The sequence below is a fragment of the Biomphalaria glabrata genome, chromosome 6 (genome assembly GCF_947242115.1).
Source record: "Biomphalaria glabrata chromosome 6, xgBioGlab47.1, whole genome shotgun sequence".
In the NCBI taxonomy this organism is placed as follows: Eukaryota; Metazoa; Mollusca; class Gastropoda; family Planorbidae; genus Biomphalaria; species Biomphalaria glabrata.
The window spans coordinates 24,887,983-24,907,725 of record NC_074716.1 but is presented as its reverse complement, the minus strand read 5'-3'; the positions used below and the strand labels follow the sequence as shown (position 1 = coordinate 24,907,725).

Below are 19,743 nucleotides of genomic sequence, written 5' to 3'. Positions count from 1 at the left end.
TAGACACAGGATTATTTACATGTAACAGAAGCCTATGGGAAACATGCAATCCATGCATAGGAAAACAAAAAAACACTTCGCAAGGAAGTGCAAATGGAACAAATATATCTCAAATAATACATGTACGACATACTTATCGACAAGCACGTTTACCAAATCAATACAAACATAGCGACATAACAACAGAATCATTTCACTCTCAAGAGATCTTTGGACTCTTTTGAGTTTTAAATGAACAGCTTGAATATACGAATAGTACTGTTATTGGAGGAGGTTGTAATGGAATAGAAGTTGCAGTGTTGGTCAAACAACTTGGCATCGTTTGCATCAATATTTTAACAACCATTCGCTAAGTTTATGCCTTTTCACCAGACTTTGAAGATGTAACGGTTTGAATTGCTTAATACACCCCCCCCCCCCCCCCATTCCCATTGCAGTAAACAACAAAGTATTAAAAACAGGACATTTTTACATTTTATCCCAATGCCTGTCGGAAGGAGGTCATGTCCTCTTTTTTTTGATGGACGTTTGGTAACATGCTGAGAAATATTGGTAACATTTTGGTTAAGGGCATAGCCCGGGAAAGGGGGCGGGAGGGTCGAGAAGTTTAGACCGATAGTTCGTTAAACCATCACCCAAAGATCCTTCAAGGTAGGCCCACAGTGGAGGGAGCACGATAGCACGAAGAAAAGGTCGTGCAAAAGAAAGCTGGCTGGACAAAGTGAAATACTGGACCGGACTCTCTTGATCTTCATCTAAGAACAACTGCTAGCCGAAAAAGATGGTGGGGGGGGGGGGGGGATTTGGTTATACAAATTAGTCACATCACCCCTACTACGAATGTCAAGTGACAGATGATGATGGGTAAAAGTGTATTATATATGCCAGACTTCTTTTTTTTTTTTTTTTAAATATAGAGTCTACATTGAAAGAGGGGGGGGGGGGTGATGTAAACTAGTGTTTCCCAAACTGTGTTCCGCGAGACCCGAATAGGTGTCCCATGAGTTACTGAAATAATTAACTAGTAGGCCACTACGTGAATTAATCTCTAAAAAAAAATATGTAGTTGTGGTTAAATACTCTTATTCAAAATGTGCAAAGTGTCCCGTTAAGGAAAAAGTTTGGGAAAACATTCATTGTATATGTAAATAAATTTAATTTTTAAAAAGCAAAAATTTCGATGACCCCGACGTGATTTGAACACGCAACCTTCTGATCTGGAGTCAGACGCGCTACCGTTGCGCCACAGGGCCAGCTAAAAATAAGTGTCTTTAAATTAATTTATACCAAAATTAAGTAAGGTATAAAATGTAAAATTTAAATATTATATTTACATGAGGCTTGCCATTGGAGTCTATACATCCATGCAAATCAACTATCAGTTAAAATTAAATTAATTTAACTAGCTATGTCTCAATATAGATCTAGATCTAAAGATTCTATCCTATACATATGGAATGTTTCAGATTTTTAATATAAGCAAGATGGCTGCCAATGACTGAATGATATCTATTTATAAATCTAGATCTCAATTTTTAACTATTTCCGATTTCAGAAAAGAAAATACTGAAAATAAACGTAACTTTGTACACCTAACTCCAAAGACAGTAAAGATCTAGACTAGATTTGATTGATTTGATCATTAAGATCTTGACTTTTTTTATTAAAGAAACACATCTAGATTTAGATCTAGATCTATAATTATTTTTTTTGAAGTGTTGCAAAATGGAGTCTATTCTAGAGCAACAGCGCAGAAACCATGAGGAAAGAGAAAGACTCATGGAAGCAATGACAAGTGAAATGTTGCTTCAAAAGAAAACTGTAATTAGACATTATTATTAGTCTAAGTTTAAAATGTTTTTTTTATGAAATAAATCTAGATGATCTAGTCATTCTAGTCAATCTAAACTCTAGATTCCCCCTTCCCTAACGGTAGGTAGTTCGATAAAAAATTCAAACTCACAATATACTAATAAAACCTATATGGTTGAATAGGGCTTGAAAAAATATTTCCAACCATACTAAATTTATCATTGTATGACAAGTGGAAGGGGAGATATTAATTTTTATTTGAGAGGGGGAAAGTCTTGATTTTTTAGATCCATGTCATTTCTGTTCACTACCGGAAGTTGAATCAAACTGGGAAATAGATCAAGAGTATTTTTTTGTTTGTGCTGCCAATTTATCTAATTTTGTGACAAGAATGATCCTCAATTTTTTTCTAATTTTGTTTTGAGTTTCTCTTTATTGCATGTAACATTGAATCAATTTTGAATGTATTGATAGGATTAATAATTATTATTTAAAGAAATATAAGTGTACTCTTAATGAATATATAGTAAAACACTATTTGTAATTGAAAAGTACTTATGTTTGTTAAAAATTCATTTTGAAAGATTTAAATCTTGAAAGAGAATTTTTTTTTATTTAAGTGTCTGGTATCTATACTTTTAAAGTATGAATTAATTATTATGCTGAAAATATTATTTAAAAAATTGAAAAGTAATGCTTTGATTTTAAGTAATTTTTGAAGAATGAAGTAAATAATTTTTAAATCTATATCAAATCTGCAACACAAGTTAATGAAGAACATAATTAATATTATGAAAAGAATAGATGCATTCTAAATATTAATACCTAATGCATGATTGTATATAAGAAAAATGTCTAGATATTCTATTTTATGGGTTGATTATTAATCAAAATAGATTTTTTTTATTGCAACAAATGTTTGTTGTTGTTTTTTTGGAAATAAAATAGCATATTTACAATCATCACTTAGACATCAGCAAATCAATCAAATAAAATTAAAATACATTTAAGGAAATGTAAAATAGTATCACAGTTAAAGAATAATTATAATCTCAGCATCATCCATAATTCCATAATTTTTCTAATAGGCTATGGGTAATCTCACAGATTCTTAGATTATTTGCTGTCGTAAACAATATATTTTCTTTAACAATAGGCACACCAACATCTTTCAAAGCAGCTTTTATTCATTTGCCATTTCATTTCTTGCTCATCTGTCCACACTAAATAAATTAATCCAAAATAATTTCCCCACATCTTTTTCTTGGTAAACAAAAAGAAAATTTATCTCTTGCTCATCTCTTTTTTAGTGCAATAATAATTTCCCCACATCTTTTTCTTGGTAAACAAAAAGAAAATTTATCTCTTGCTCATTTCTTTTTTAGTGCAAAGATAATGCAAGCGTTGTTGCCATTGACTTTTGTCTTACCATCTAAAAATAGCCATTTTAGCATTTGGTGCTTTTCATGATAATAAATTAAAAAACCTAAGATTCTTTCAGCCCAAGTATTGTGGTGAAGCACATTTTTTTATACATACTAATGGGCCTGATAAATCCCTTTGTAATGAGAAACTCATTAATATGCCCATTGTAGACTGAGGTATAGTTTGATTTAAAAATTGAGTGGAGTTTACTAACAGTAGAGATATCATGGTTTGATAATTAATTTAGAGGACAACTAAAAGCATTAATCTGAGAGTTAAATAGAAACTCTGGTGCATCTAGCAATTTTTAATGCAGTGTAAAGTGTCCTTGATGTTTCACCTAAATGTGAAAAACAAACCATAGTATTGCCTTTAAAAATGTAATTCAATTTCTTATATTTTTGTATTTAACAATAATAGCTATATAATATTTTAATCAAAAAATCTTAAAATTAATAGTAATAAAATATAATAATAATAATAGTAAAAAAAAATTATAGTGAAATAATAATAACCTAACTAGAGTAGTTGATAATTATATGATGCAAACAAAGCTTAAATTCTATGAACACTACAAACGACTAGTGGTACAAACTTATTTAAAAGATAACTAAGAATTTTTTAAAATTGTATAGATTACATTAAATCATATATTGTATTGAATTGGAATAATTAGAAAATTATTTAACCTTATGTAAAAATAATTAATTTTATATTTAGATTAATCAATTGCTTTTAAAAAGAAATTATTCAAATCATAGATGGTTATAAATAGGGGGCCGATTGAGATGGATTTAAATACGTACTGACAGTGATGGATGTATATATGTTTTAGCAAAGCTCTTGTTTTCATGGATAATTTTGTTTCTGCCAACTTGTCCAAAAATATAGTGTTCAGTGCTGAAAAATGTCAACTATCGATAATTGGTCACATATTTGAGTGAATCGAGAGGACTTCACTCGAAGACGTTTTTCTAATTAAATCTGATTGAAAATATGCTTCTAAGTTATCAATTACGAATCTTTAAGTAATTACCCAGATGAGCCTTTTTAAAAAAGGTTGAAACTCGGATTATTTCAATTGACAAACATAAAAACAAAAATATGCAGTCATTTGATCTTCATTTTAATAAAAACAAGCCAACACTGGAATAATCGGGACATGACATTTGAAAATATTAACATTCTAGAGCACATTGAGCACAAATTTTGTACAAAAAAAAAATAAAAATGTAATTTTACTATGAAATTCAAAATACCAACGTTTATGGACCTATGCAGGTTTTATATGATAAATGGAATACTACTTCCGGTGTTTATACGCGGATTTCGAACTCACTACTAACGGGAGTTTCTGTCTAGAAATTTACATGAGACTAATGAAGAGAAGAGGAATAACTTTTCTAGAGATCTAATTAATAATTATAATTAATAAATTATTATAAAAAGAACAATAGATTATGAGTAGATCTAGATATAAATATAATATTCAAACTTTAAATTTAAAGTCATTTTCTCACTTTTTTTCCATGCTCAATATTATTGCCGTTCTCTGTTAATAATGAATAATGACTTCACACCCTGCCTATCCCTTCCCCAGCTAAATCTAGCCTACATTAAAACCACAAAAATGTTAAATATTTCAGTCTCTCCTCTCCACTGTATTAAATTCTCATTACTGTGGCAAATTTTTCTCTAGCAACACACTGATTTCCTTGGTTCAGTCTATTTGGACAGCAGGAGGAAGGGGGAGTAGGTCATAACATAGTTAGGGATGGTTGTTCGTTAGGAACACAAACCTCCTGGAGAATAGCAAAGGATGACAGCAAAAGGGTTCAATAAAAGTCTATTGCAGAACCTTCCTGGCAACAATCGGTAATGGCAATCTTTTTAGGTAAGTGTAACAGAGGTGTCCCCCCTAAAAATCAAGTCAGATGTCATTTCGCCTTTACTGGCATAGAGGAGAGTAGCTGGCAGCAGATTTCTTTTGAAAGAAATTTGTAGATTTCTCACGAATGCCACGAGACACACATTTGGGGCCCAAAGAAAAGCCTGACATAAAGAAAACTTAAATAGAGCTACATCAGGTGTGGAATAATATTCAGATCGCAACTGGGTCTGCATAGCCATGTGAAAACTGCACTCATCCTTAATCTTTGGAATTAAAGACATTGCTATTATTATTATTATATATATTATGTATACTTTTTTTTCATTCTTATATTATTTTTTTCACTTTTCACAATATTTTGTGATGTCTTGACAATGGAGCCTTCAATTTTTCAGATTCACTAAAGAACCAAACAATGATAACTACTTTGTTTCTTTTAAGTCTATCATTGATATCAATTAGTAGACATCAATGTTTGTAAAACTTTAGTTTATCTAAAAATAATATGACAATTTTTTTTATATATCTTATTTAAAAACCTTTTTTCAAATGTTAGTTCAGAATGAGAACACACTCTTAACAATTTCCATTTTTATTGATTAGATATTAAAAAGTCATGCATTTAATATACTTTCTTACCTGTACAACCAAAACTAATTTCCTATCACCCAATCTTTTCTTTATATAGTTGAGAGAACACATTAACTCAGATCACAGATTGAAAATTCTGCATGATGTAAGTACAGTTGATACTAGTTATATTAGTAGAAGGACTGAGCTGAGGGATGATCTAAACATAATTCTATAGTTTTAGCTGTCTCATTTGTTTCTCAGACATATAAGTCACTTTTTATAATCCAATTTAGCCATATTTAAGTCTGCTTGACTATATTTGGTCTTTTGAAAGTTTTAGTCTTTTTGCTTTTAAAATAAACGTGGTATGTCATGTACCATATAACCCACACCCTTATATACCCTGCATTTGCAAATGTGACTTGCAGTCAACTACCGGTACATAAAGTTGTTTCTCATCAGACATCTGCTATACATAGAGTGTGACACACTTGTGTGAAATACAAGCATACACAGTGAACTGTATGGGATATAAAGACTTACCAATATGGCCATAGTTTCTGTTATGCTATGTTTATGAGTAAAATAATTTGTATATACCTTGCACAACTGCCATTTGTTTGTAAAAATGTGTTTAATCTACGGGCTATATGCGCAAAAATATGGTATAATATATACATAATATATACAATTAAATCATTTAAAAACTTGTGCTTGTGTATAATGTTATTGTGTAAAATGACTGACTTACTTACTTAACTTTTTTTTGTTTTTTTTTTTGTTCCGTCCAGCTCAGTCGTAGCTACAATTCATGTCTTAGTATTATAAATCATTAGTGTGGTTCCACAACAAATCATTCCCTGACATTTTGTTTGCTGACAAATTATTCACCACTATTCACCACTCATCAATAAATATTTCACTAACAATTCGTTCACTGACAAATCAATTACTGGATGTTAACATATATTGTTAATATTATACTCTCATTCCGTGTTTAATTTGCTTACATTAAAAGTACATACAGGGTATTGATATATTTAAAATGTTTTAATTTTATTTCCCCAAAAAAATTTGATATCTAGAGATCAGGCATAATCCTGATTGTTAATTTTTCTAAAGGAGGATAGTATGTGATAAAAATTAGATTAAAAAAAAACAGGAAAAAAATTGTGATCTTACAAGCTAGGGCTGTTAGCTAAACAATTTAGAAGGACCCTTACTTAACTATAGGCAACATTTTTACTTTTCAAATGTAGGCCTAGTTTTACACTCATGTTTGTCATCTAGCCTCCCCTGCCCACCTCGTCATCTACCCATTCAGCTGGATACTTGAGTTAACTCCTAGTTGAGATCTAGACACAATGGCGAATCTGGAAGGTAGAGCAAGGTCCAAAAGAGGTTTGACCATTTTTAAGTCTAATTTTTATCACATACTATCCTCTTGCAATATGTCGGGTGAACAAATAGTCTTGAATGATTTGTAGGTGAACGAAATGTCAGTGAATTATTTACTATTTGTTGTGTCCCTCATTGGTATTGACTTAAGTATCTTGTATCTTTTTTTGTGCTCATTTTAACTGCAATATTTTAGGCAATGTTTTAGGCAGAGATTTATTTATCACAATATTAAATAGTTTTACCTTTTTTTCATTCCACAATATCTACACAGTTACTTAGTTTTGAATACTCTTAACATAGAAATGCAGAATTTTTCTATCATTTGTAGGTTTTTAAAATTTTGCTAATTCTTTTTATTGCAGAGATATTTAGAAACTACCCGGGAACTAAAGGAGCTGTATGAAGATAAAGATGGGTAAAAATGTTACTTTAAAAAATGCTACTAGCTCATAAGATTTATAAGCTTTGTAAAGAATGTCTTTAAAAATGTCTGTTGTCTGTTTATAAAAAGTGACATAAATTAATTTATTTTTGCAGTGTTCGAAAGGAAGAAATCCAAAATTTGGCAGGGCCCAATGAGTATGCTGAATTTAAAAAGAGACTAAATGCCATAGAGGATTTCTATCGTCAACATCCAAATGAGGTACATTTAGTAAAAAAAAATTAATGAAATGCTAGATAATGTCTAGGAGAAGAATAAAGGCAAACTGATTTAGAATTTAAAATATTCCAACAAATGAAAAAAAAAATTATAATGTATTTACAAATTTGTTTTGTTTTGTTTTCAATTATAAGTAAACATTATTTACTGAGAGCTTTATAAAAGAATATGCTAATTAAATGAAACTTTAGTGGGACTTAGTGAAATTATGTAGACTTTGAATATTGATAACATTATAGTAATAATTTAGTTTCTGGTTAAATATAAGGAAACTGCATGTAAATTTTTATATTTATGTTTAGATAGCTTTTTAAATTAATTATTAGATTAATTTATCTATAATCAGTTGTTTTTGTGAGTACCACATTTACATGACCACTAAAAATGATCTAGATTGATTATCCCTATATGGTTTACTTTTTATTTTGATCTAGCTTTTTTTTTTTATGTATATCCCTGGTTTCAAGCTTATACATGTAGAATTAAACTAATGCATCTGTACATTCTTCTAGATACTATGTCAAGATTTTTGTAAGCCTTCATGATCTTTTAAATCAGCTTATTATCTCAAGGGCTAAAATATTTCCTTGTAGCTCAACTGTAAAGAGTCATTATTGGCATGAATGTGGGACTAACCTTAACATTGAAACCTTAACTATAAGCAGAGTGTGTTTTATTTTTGTCATTTATATCCCAAAGTCAGTTTTGTGAACTTTTCAATGGGTGATGATTTCTATACTAATTCCATTTTACATTTGATGCTAATCTTAGACCATCATGCCAACTTTTTGCTCTTTAACATATTTTTTAATCATGTATGAACTATCCTATTTTCAGGTCAGCATTCCCATGTCCATAGAGTTTGATGAGTTAGCAAAACTGAGGGAGAATCCACCAGATGATGCTCAAAGTACATACATTTTTTTCAGCTTTTAATTAACAGTTTCTCCTCATATTGTAGGTCATATTTTGTACAATATCTTTGATTTCATCTAATTTCTTTTCAGTCAGTTGCTTTATTATTTCAATATTTGTCTATTTTAACCATATTTAAAAAAAATGCTTTATATTCAAATCTGTGTCACTCTATAATAATTATTGATTGATATATAACATAACAAATAAAAAAAAGGTACATTGTCCTTTTTATTTTATGATCATTACATAGAAAAATGGAGTGATTGTACTTTTTACAAAATCTTATTTGCATTCATAGATCTGGTTGATTTTACTGATGAAGAAGGTTATGGTAAATACCTAGACTTGCACAAATGTTATGAACTGTATTTGAACTTGAAAGGGGTTGAGGTAAGTTCATAGCTTCCATCATTACACCCTTTCCCACTAGTGCTTAGTACTGCTCATTGAAGTCAGTGAATCATTGTAGGTAATCTATCACAAAACTATTGAGAGAACAAAACTTGTTTTGAAATGTGATTTACTAGAATAAAGGAAATGAATTTTAACTGTTTTTGTTTTGTTTTATACTGCTAAGTTCCTGTGATGCAAGAAAAGAAAAAAAAACTATAGAGAACGAAGAATTGAGCTTGGAAGTCTGCGTTACCTCTGCCTTGTATTCTTCTTTGTTTGCTTTTCATATTTTCATTCTGTTTCGAAATGAGTTGAAAAAAAATAATATGGGTGGTAATTTTACTCTCATATACAACTAATTGAATTGTATGTCACAACATTTTCTTTTTTTGTAATATTTTTATGGAAAGACTGTTGATTGATGGTTAGGATTTTTACACAATAACCAATATATCAGGGCTTGCACATTCAGGAAGATCAACATTAATTTTGAACAGTAGAATCTTCCTCTTTTAGCAGAATGAATACACAATATTAAGTGTAGCTTTTTTTAGCACCATCTTGCTTTATCTTGGTTTTACTATTTCTAATAGCTGTGTATATAACAGTGGATATCTGTAAAAGAACTGATAGTTGGGATAAAAGTTTGACTTTTTTTTTCCCATTGCATTTCAGAAAATAGACTACATTACATATTTATCCACATTTGATCATCTTTTTGACATACCAAAAGACAGGAAGAATGCTGGTTACAAAGAGTGAGTTCAGTTTTTTTCTTTACTCTTAGTATGGTCAGATTTACACCACTTTGATATAAGTGCACTTACACATATAAAAAAATAATTCTAGACTTCTTTTTTTTTAAAGCTATTTGGTTGCTTTATTGGAGTACCTTGGAGAATATATGAGCAAGATCAAACCTCTTACAGATCTAACAGAGGTTAGTTACAAAGCTGTAGCTTTAGTTTTATTATTAGAAGTGTAAAGGTCAAACTATTAAAAGCAGAAGTGTAAAGGTCAAATAATATTAAAAGCTGTTTTAAGAATTTAGTTCATTTGTTTAAATTGAAATGTTATATATAAATATGTATATAAGCTATATATCACATTGTTGCACTCCTCTTGTTTTTATGTTTTTAGTAAAATAAAAAAATTCCTTTTTCTAGGAAGTGGAACAAGTTCAAGCAGAGTTTGAGAAAATGTGGGCTGAAGGAACATTTCCTGGTTGGCCTGTGAGTAATTCCTTGATTCTTTCACACTTTAAACAAGAATTTAAAAAGCTTATGTTTCTTAAAAGTCTTCAAGTAATATTGATGGAATTTTTTTCCATTTCTTTAAATTTTATTTGACTTAAAGAAAAAATAATTTTATGTTATTTCCCATACAGAAAGAAGCTTCTGGTGCCTTGACTCATTCTGGTGCTCACCTGGATCTCTCTGCATTCTCATCATGGGAGGCAAGTCTCTCCTTTACATTTTGTTTGTTTAACACAGGGGTGGGCAACCTTTTTGTATCGAGGGCCGCATTGCGAAAAAATTGGGAATGGCGGGCTGCATATATATATACAACTTAGAAAGATACTCTAGCTAACTGTCTAGAATGTCTTTTAATTCATATTTACACTGTATTTTATTCACGTTTCTTTTTTTCCACACTCCACGTTGAGGAATTACAACAGCTAGCAACTTTTGAAACCAATTTTACGATTTAAAAAAAAATTGCTGTTGTCTTTTAATATCACATTATCCCCACAAATATACAGTTGTACTTAATGTGCAGTATTTTACTTTTTACACTCGTGCATTATGTTCCGGAACTGTGGAACTAGTTTTTATCCTTGTGACTGCTGTCAAAGTACAGTCAGTCAACATCGACCAGTGATTATACTTGTTTAGTTTCCACACACACAAAAAAATGCTTGTTCACTGAATGAGACAACATATGTTCCGGAAGTTAAAAGTCGGGACGAGCGAAAACTGCCTTAGTGGAGCATCACCAGAGAATGCTGACCATGTCTTTCAATGGTGCATACTAAATCAAGAGACCCGAACAAGACTCTGGCACAAAACCGTTCTTTTATAACAGAGTCTATTCGAAGAACTGTCATCTCAGATATAGGATTACTGTTTTGAACTCTCTAACATGTAAAATGAGAATGAAGAAGAAGAAGAACAGATGTATGTGTACCCAAATAGTGTGAACAGCAGCAAAGCTTTTTTAAGGGTAGAAATACAGCTTCAGGCACCCATAAGACTCCACTGGAAGTACTGACTGGAACTTCTCTTTGCTTGAAGTTATGTCCTCTGGAGCTGAATCAGCTTCTAGTGAGCTGATGGTATTGCAAAATGGTTGTTGACGTCTTAAAATTTGCTTTTATAAATTGCACAATTAAGGAATCTAAATAAGTGTTGTACTTTTCTTCATATCACTATAAATAGTTTCACCTTTCAGCAAAGGAAAATGACAAAGCCTTGTTTGAAAAGATTTAACATGCATTTACATTTCATATGGCAACTGCCAATTGCATTAGCACCTATAACAAAATCACCAAATCTGTCTTCCACTTTTCATTAGAAATATTGGTAACAAAGTCACAAAATCCATGCTAAGCTAGCGAATTCATTGGGTTGTTGTGTTACTTAATCGGAGCTACCTGCAGTCAACAGCCCTATCTCTTAAAAGTTTGACTACTGTGGGGTGCTCCTTAAAGTTTTATTATGTTTAAAGGATATTAATATTATATAGAAATTTTATGCAGCTTTGTGCAAACTTTCCTGTTTAGAGTTTATGGTTGGGATATTTAAAAAAATAAATTCTCAGTCAAAGATCGAGCTCCATCAGTTGTTGCACTTGCCATCTTGTTCCAAGCCTACCCAACACTCAACACAGTTCTTAATAGCATTGAAAAAATACTGTCCAGAGATAGTGTCTTGAATTGAGTGTATTGATGTATAGCTAATAAGCATAATCTTCGTTTAGTTGAAACTTTTTATAATGAGACAGTTTCAGTAATTTATAAAGATATATTTTTAATATATTTGCATTTTTATTTGTATATACTGTGGGTACACCTGATTTCTGTAGGTGTCGGCGGGCAGCATAAAACACTCCGGCGGGCCGCATGTGGCCCGCAGTCCGTAATTTGCCCACCTCTGGTTTAACACAATATATTATCTAGACACTATCAACTTTTATACCTTTTGTGTGCATTGTTTTCAGGAGCTAGCATCTTTGGGTCTGGATAGATTAAAATCTGCACTGATGGCACTTGGTGTTAAGTGTGGAGGGTATGTGATTATCAGTTATATTTTTTTTTTTCATATTAAAACTAAAGATTATAAATCTTGTTGGTTGCTTTCTTGATTTCAAGTTACTTACAGTGTCAACTATTGTAATTTTGGTGTTGTGATTCTTTAGGCTATCCATATTCCTCTCAGCTTTAATTTATTACCTGATATCATTTGGTTGATTTGAAACAAAAACACTAGATTGGAAAACAAATAGTGTTGGGTTTGAATCATGGTAGAGTTTTACTTTAAATTATGTTGCACTCCTGAGATGCTACAGAAGTATTCTAGGTATCACATTTAAAGACCACATCAGAAATGAAGAGATTAAGAGACAGGGTTACTATAGTGATTAGATCCCACGATGCCCTGCTAACTATTTAAAAAAAACGCAAACTAAAACTCTATGGCCATATTACAAGGTCTTTGGGGCTTGCAAAGACCTTCTTTTAGAGAACATGGGAAGACAACATAAAAGAATGGACAAGCCTGCCACTGAAGAAGGTCTATCCAAGGCAAAATACAGAGAGGAATGGAAAAAGACAGTTAACAAATCTTGTGTGGTGCCCCAATGGCTAGACTGTCTGTTGTCTTGATGGGAAACTTTACTTTCTATCTAAGTGGTCTTAAACCCAATAGCTCCTATTTCGGTTAGGTAAAATACTTCCCATACCTTAAGCAAAGAGAGGTAACTCTGAATGTAAAAAATTCTTAAAAATAAACACTTTGAAATGTAATAAAATTTAAGATCTAATACTAATAAACAAATTTAAAAAAATAGAATGATATATCTAGTTATATATACTTTTTCCCATGTGGGGCTTTATATACTGGGGCTATGGGCATGTTTGTTTTGAAAATTCCTTAAGCAATAAGAATCTTCCTGATTTTACTAATGATAGAATCTATAATCTCTAAAATGATTTGTAATCATGCTTGCAACTTGACCAAAAGAATTCTTCTATTTGTAAAGTTTAAAGACAGCATATTGAAAAGGGGATTTTAGAAACGTTTGATGGTTTAGGACCAAAACAAGAAAATATTCCCAACTGCAGAAGGAGCTAGTGGGTTAAATGTAATAAATTGTGTTATTATCTGTAACTAGTAATATTCAGCTAACTTTAAAGTATATTATATACATCCTACTAGAACCCTTGAACAGAGAGCACAGAGGTTGTTTAGCACCAAAGGCAAAAATCTTGATGAATTAGATCCAGCTTTATTTGCTAAATCTAAACCAGGAAAATCTGGCAAGGCTGCCAAGACAAAGTAAGCGATTCTATAAAAAATTGATTAAACTTTTCTTTCTCTGAAATTACTTTTTCAAACAATTGATTAAAATATTTATTTACATACCTACCAGTAGTAATATTTTTATTATCTTATTCTGTAAAGTTATCTGCATGTAATCAAAAAATGACTTTAAAGTTTGTTTGTTTTTGCAATTTTATCTGACATCTTTAATGATTACTATGTCTAGCTTTTTTTTTTGTTCCTAGAGACTCAGAGAAACAGAAAGAAATAGCTGCCCTAGAGGCTCAAGTGTACAGGCTAACAGATTTGTTAGGAGAGCAAAGGCTAGCCACAAGAGACAATGTCCAGCGAAAGCAAGCCCAGACTGGGGAAGAGAGGGAGGAGTCTGATGAAGAAAAGTTTGAAGAGTCAGACTCTGATAATGATGCAGATGAAGCCCCTTATAATCCCAAAGATCTTCCCTTGGGTTGGGATGGAAAAGTAAGGTTCACATTTCATGGCTAAACTTGGAAGAGTAATTCTAGGTTTAATCAAGAGTAGTGTGATCAAGTTAGTTTACATTTGGTAAATGAGGTTGTTCAGGATTCCCCCGAGTCATGTGGTGGTTGTGTTTACATCGCGCACTGTGCTTAGTTTCAGTTAATTTATTGTGGGAATCTGAAGCGTTTTAAGTCAATATTTAGTGGTCATTAGCGCTAAACTATAATTTGTTAATAACAGGAGAAACTAGAGATACATTTTTAATAGTTTCAACTAAAACATAGAAGGTACCGAAGCGTTGGCCTATAATCTGCCATACTGAGATCTAGATTTCTTGATCTACAACGACTACACATACAGTTTTTAGCATTCAGGTAACCAATTCTAGAAAAAAAGTACTTTCATCCCCCCCTTCCTCTCTGGCCAAAAGTAAACACACTTGAACTTGAGTAGAACACTAAAAGTTACAAAGCAGACCAGTGTGTATTGAATTGGTCAGATAGCTCTAGGGCTAGTCTAGCGTGTAGTCGATATGTCGACTAGTTGTTAGAAAAGATGAAAAGACTGCCATGTGTATTTCCTTGTGCGTAATAGGCGCAAGTTGTTTATCGAACAAATAACACACCTGATAGTCAAGGATAAATCTAGATCTACTCTTACAGTTACACAGGCCAAATGTGTCTTACCCTGCCCTTTCATTGTTGGTTTCTAAGTAGTAAAACTGATCTAGATCTATTTCGTCTACTCATTTTTGAAACTTTAATGTAACATTTTGTGAATTTCTTAAAAATGATAGAACTTTTAAAAACATAATAATACATCATGTATCCAGCACACATTTTAATAATTCTTAATGTTAACGTTAAAAATAGCTTAAGTTTATGAAAATAACAGTATAACAATGTTTCAACTAATATGCATATTATCCCATATATAAACCTATATAGTATATATATATATATGTATATATAGTGTTATAAACCTGGTGGTGGCACAGATGGGGGTAGTGGTGTGTGTGTAGTCAGTCGATGCAAATCGCCCCAGGCCAGCGCTAGACGAGCGGTCAACCGTGACGAGTTACGACGGTCAGCCAAGACGAGTGTCAACACGACAGTTCGGGAAGGATCAACGTCGTGAACAGAGCTCAGGAGCGTCACGAGAGTTGTAGTCATCTGACCACCTAGAAATGTCGAGCGGCGTTCTGTCCGCTTCGAGAAGGCCATTAGAGACCCTATATAAGAGCGGAGGTGTCGCAGTCAAGACGGTCGAGAAAAGGGGCTCAATACAGCAAAGTCCACGACAGAAGGTTCACGACAGGGGCTCAGAACATGGTCAACTACAGCACAGTTCAACGGTGTGGTTCTGTACGGAGCATTACGACGGTTCTGTGCGGTGTACTGTCAAGTACAGTTGAGACGACTGGCGTCTTGATCTTGGTCTGCGATTGAGTCCGACACAACGAGCCTAGGGTGTGAAGTCAGTCCTGAACTGTTGAACCCAGTGCAAGCCCGGAACGAGACGGAGAGGCCAGTGCAAGAGTTGATACGGCGGTACGGTGTTATCGGAGAGATATTTGTACAGTGTACGTGTTGCCAATTGTACAGTATTGGCTGTTATTTATTCAACTATTAAAGTGTTACATTACTTTGGAGCCCTGAGTTGTCAAGTTCTTTAAGTTGGTGGTGTATGGTGCAGTTTGCAGAGAGCCTGGATAGTGAGATTCGTAACAATATATATATATATATATATATGTATATATGTGTGTTTGTGTAGTTTACAACAAGCTTTTTCTTTTTAATCTTGCAAAAATGTTTGTAAAAACATCTTCTGTATGTGAATGTATCATCAGCAATGTGTTGACGCTTGTTGTGGACTATAAAAGAAATATCACTGACAATTTAAAAGCATCCTTAACCCTTGTCCATCTTGACCCTTTATGAAAACATTCGTATAATTATTTGAACATTCAGGGAGTTCATTGATGTACTCTGTATATTTTAAAATGTTTGTGAATGTAAAATCTTGTAAAAATAGAGGAGCCATAGCAATGGAAATATAGCAGGACAAGGCCATTCTCCTCTTTGTTGTTCAACAGTCACATGACTTTGGTTACAGTAGGTCAGAAATCCGGAACAACCTCTTTAAATTTGGAATAGTTGTCCAAAACTCCAACTTACAGTATATGTAAAAGCTGAAAAAAATCTTTGGAGTTGTATTTTTACAGTGATTGATTTGTAATTGTATTGCTCATTAGCCTTTTTCTATACAAACGCTCTTCCCTGTTATTTTCTGTCTTAGTCAATTTGAATTTAACTTTTTACTTTAAACTATTTTAAAATATCTTCTTTTAGTGGTTTCAATAATTCTTTGTGACACATTTATCTTAAGAAGAATCAGAAACTGGAACAAAGAGGTCCTGAGAAGTACAGTGTTTCTCATAGTTTTACTAGTGACATACCTAAAAAAAAATAATGTTTGTGCCTAAGCCATCCAGAGGGGTTCTAATGTGAGAACCAGGGCATTGGCCCCCTAGTGTTTTCCTGCATTTTGAGCTTAAGAAATTCATTTTCCTGGTGTCTACAATGCACTTATTTGTCCTATTTAGAAGAGCCTAGGTCCAATTAATTTAAATTAAGAAGGGATGGGCCTAAACTGAAGTATGAGATGTATTTGAGTAAGCAGAGCATACTCGCTTGTAATGGTTTTTTTATTGTCATAGACATTTTTAGTAGCCTGTTTTGTTCATGAGACTTCATATGAACAATAGTACATCAATCAGGAGGACAGATGGGTAGACTTTAGAATGGCATTTGGCAAAGACTTTTTAAGTGTCTTCTTCTCAGTGCCCCTCAGTTTGAAAAATGCTGACCTGATATTTTATTGTGTGTAAACCAATCAGTTAAGAAAGTCTGGTTAGGGATGGACAGGTTCTCTATCTGCCAATTAGGCACATTTATAAATAAGACAAAGACAAAAGACAGTCTTTGATAATTATAAAGTGAAATTGACTTTGTTTTCAGCCCATTCCTTACTGGCTGTACAAACTTCATGGTCTAAACCTCACCTACACTTGTGAAATCTGTGGTAACCATCCTTACAGAGGACCTAAAGCTTTTCAAAGGCATTTTGCAGTAAGTCTTGAGTTGTCTTTTAGCAACTACACATTTTAATTCTTCACTTCTCACAGTTTACCCAGCACACACTGTTAAGTTTGTGTTAGGATGGTTTCAGAATTTAAAAAAAAAATGGGGTAGGTTGAATTTCAGGGCACCCCTGAAGGAGATTTAAAAAAAAAAAGAAGCTAAATAATGAAAATTGTGTTAACAGTTTGGAAATGGATTTTTTTTTTTTACATAAAAATGGGCTAGAAATCTATAAATTAAGCATTTTATTTTACAGTGGAACCCTTTAATTGTATTTATTGCATACTTTACTTAATTGTTTGTTGAGAAACCAAATGAAATCTACTTTCTCTGCATATAGGCTTATCAATGGTGAATTTTCAGCATACTAATATGGGCATTTTTGTTTTATTGATATATCAAGGGCTAATGTAAATGTGCTGATGAAAAAATCTAGATGTGTTATTAATTAAGCTTTTTAAAAACAATAACATTAGGTGACCTCCATATTTACTGTGACATGTCTGACAAGTATTTTCAAATCCTATTCACCAAACTGGCAAATTAAAACCAAAGTCAAAGCATAGAACTGTTATATAATCAGCTGAAAATATTTTGACTAATTATTGAAGCTACCATGATTCTAGCCCCTACATTTATTGTCTATGAGGCATGGAATGTACTTAAGATGTTTGGCAGCTGGAAACATTTGCTACCAAAATTCATTTTATTCAGCTGAGTACTTTGTGCTGTCAAAAAAGTTGAGAGATCATAGGCACATTAAAAGACATCAGCTAAATCATATTTGTAGGTGTCTATAGTAGTGAAGTAGGTTAGACTGCATTTTAATTTATTTTGTATTATTTGATGTGTATATATTAGTCTATAGACCCCTGAGGCATTCTGGTTAAAAGCAGGCAATGGCGTTCAACATATTTTCATAGACTAGTTAAATGCATAAGCAGGCTTGCATTGCAGCTATGCAATTAAATGTGTTATTTATATGGCTATTGTTATGCTTTGAAATCTAATATATAAAGCAGAAAGTAAGGTGTATGTATGCATGTCCTTAGACCATGGCAGAGACCATAGTGTATGTTTAATATTCCTCCCACAACCTTAGGGCCCTAAAAATAGACCAAAAGTACCTAATTGTATCTCTATTAAAGAAAGAAACGTTTTAACAAATCAGGTAAACCCATTTTCACATGTTTATTTTTGTGACAAATAAAATGTGATGGGAACATTCTCCTTGTTTGACAGATCTAAATTCAATCCAGTAGATCAGTAATATCCAATCTAAGGCCCGCAATCATATCCGGCTAGTATATATATCTGTTTTCCTTAAAGTATAATGCTTTATTTCCTCACATTTACTGTACTAGGAGTCTCGACATGCACTAGGTATGAGATGTTTAGGAATACCCAACACAGCTCACTTTGCCAATGTAACATCCATCGAAGATGCTTTAGCTTGTAAGTATGCCTTTAAGAAATGTAAACCATGCCTTTAAGAAATGTAAACCATGCCTTTAAGAAATGTAAACCCATGGATTTTTTTTTTTTTTGTCAATTATTATTTCTTGTAAATTATTTAGTTACTGATATTTCTAGTTCGTTTGAGTTCTATCACTTTTTAAAATTACAACTCTTTGGTTTTTAGTGTGGACGAGAATCAAGTCTGGTAAAGAAGCTGAGAGATGGAAAGCTGACACTGAGGTATGATGCTTGTAGTTCTTTCAAAATAATTAGGAAAAGAACAAAACAGCAATGAATGCATATTATGAAAAGATTTTACATTTTAAAAAATGACTCTCTTGCCATGGGTTAGGCCTTTGTACATCCTTTCAACTAGACTTACTAAATTTTTTGTTTGAATTTTCATTTTAATTCTGCATAGAATGGCAAGTTTTTTTTATTGAACTTGCTGCACTAAATTGGTGTATTGGCTGAAGTAAATAAATTTCATTAACAAACTCAATTAGTTAATTGACTTTTCATTAAATAAGCTAAATTTAAAAAAAATTTGTTTGTGGACATCGAAAAGACCTTTTTATTAAATTAAAATTAAAAGGTAATAAATAATTTGAATAAGGAAGAAAAAATAACTTGGTAAGTAGAATTCAATTCTCTATACAACAATAATTATTCAGGACATATTCTGTTTTTGTTAAAGGTATGTACCTCATTTATAAGCTAATATATTTTAAGAACATATTGAAATTATATCTCGTAGTTTATTATAAGAATATATTGAAAATTGATAAAAAATGACAGATTTTGTTGCTTTCAGGAGGAATATGAAGATTCTCAAGGAAATATTATCAATAAAAAGATGTACACTTTACTGAAAAAAGAAGGCATTCTGTAGACTAGACTTTTTTGTTTGTTAATGGCAATGTTTTTTATCAATACATTCATTTTTTTCCTCCTCTAATTGAATATTTGTTGTTCATGAACTATTATATAGTCCTAAAGGCATTTACATTATTTTTTATTTTGATTTGATAACTGATTTAATTGAAT

The 19,743-nt window shown here is 32.0% G+C and overlaps 1 protein-coding gene and 1 non-coding gene across 2 annotated transcripts; one reads left to right on the top strand and one right to left on the bottom strand.

Moving 5' to 3' along the window:
- Nucleotides 1-1,181: 1,181 nt before the first annotated feature.
- On the bottom strand, nucleotides 1,182-1,253 carry Trnaw-cca (transfer RNA tryptophan (anticodon CCA)). The gene has a single exon. It is a non-coding gene; the product is annotated as a tRNA-Trp (tRNA).
- A 227-nt stretch (nucleotides 1,254-1,480) lies between these two features.
- Nucleotides 1,481-19,654, top strand: LOC106050930 (splicing factor 3A subunit 3-like). Its single transcript, XM_013206009.2, has 17 exons — nucleotides 1,481-1,821; nucleotides 5,817-5,864; nucleotides 7,465-7,517; nucleotides 7,640-7,745; nucleotides 8,601-8,673; nucleotides 8,980-9,071; nucleotides 9,750-9,832; nucleotides 9,942-10,014; nucleotides 10,241-10,306; nucleotides 10,462-10,530; nucleotides 12,294-12,361; nucleotides 13,511-13,630; nucleotides 13,861-14,095; nucleotides 17,116-17,226; nucleotides 18,603-18,693; nucleotides 18,881-18,936; nucleotides 19,511-19,654. The coding sequence occupies exons 1-17, from the start codon at nucleotides 1,726-1,728 to the stop codon at nucleotides 19,586-19,588; spliced, it is 1,518 nt and encodes a 505-aa protein (XP_013061463.2). The 5' UTR covers nucleotides 1,481-1,725; the 3' UTR covers nucleotides 19,589-19,654.
- Nucleotides 19,655-19,743: the final 89 nt, after the last annotated feature.

Excerpts from the sequence above, each read along its gene's own strand:
- LOC106050930 (XM_013206009.2), top strand. The coding sequence starts at position 1,726 with ATGGAGTCTATTCTAGAGCAACAGCGCAGAAACCATGAGGAAAGAGAA. Across the intron at positions 1,822-5,816 it reads TGTTGCTTCAAAAGAAAACT|TTGAGAGAACACATTAACTC; the intron begins GTAATTAGACAT and ends TTCTTTATATAG. Across the intron at positions 10,307-10,461 it reads GAACATTTCCTGGTTGGCCT|AAAGAAGCTTCTGGTGCCTT; the intron begins GTGAGTAATTCC and ends TTTCCCATACAG.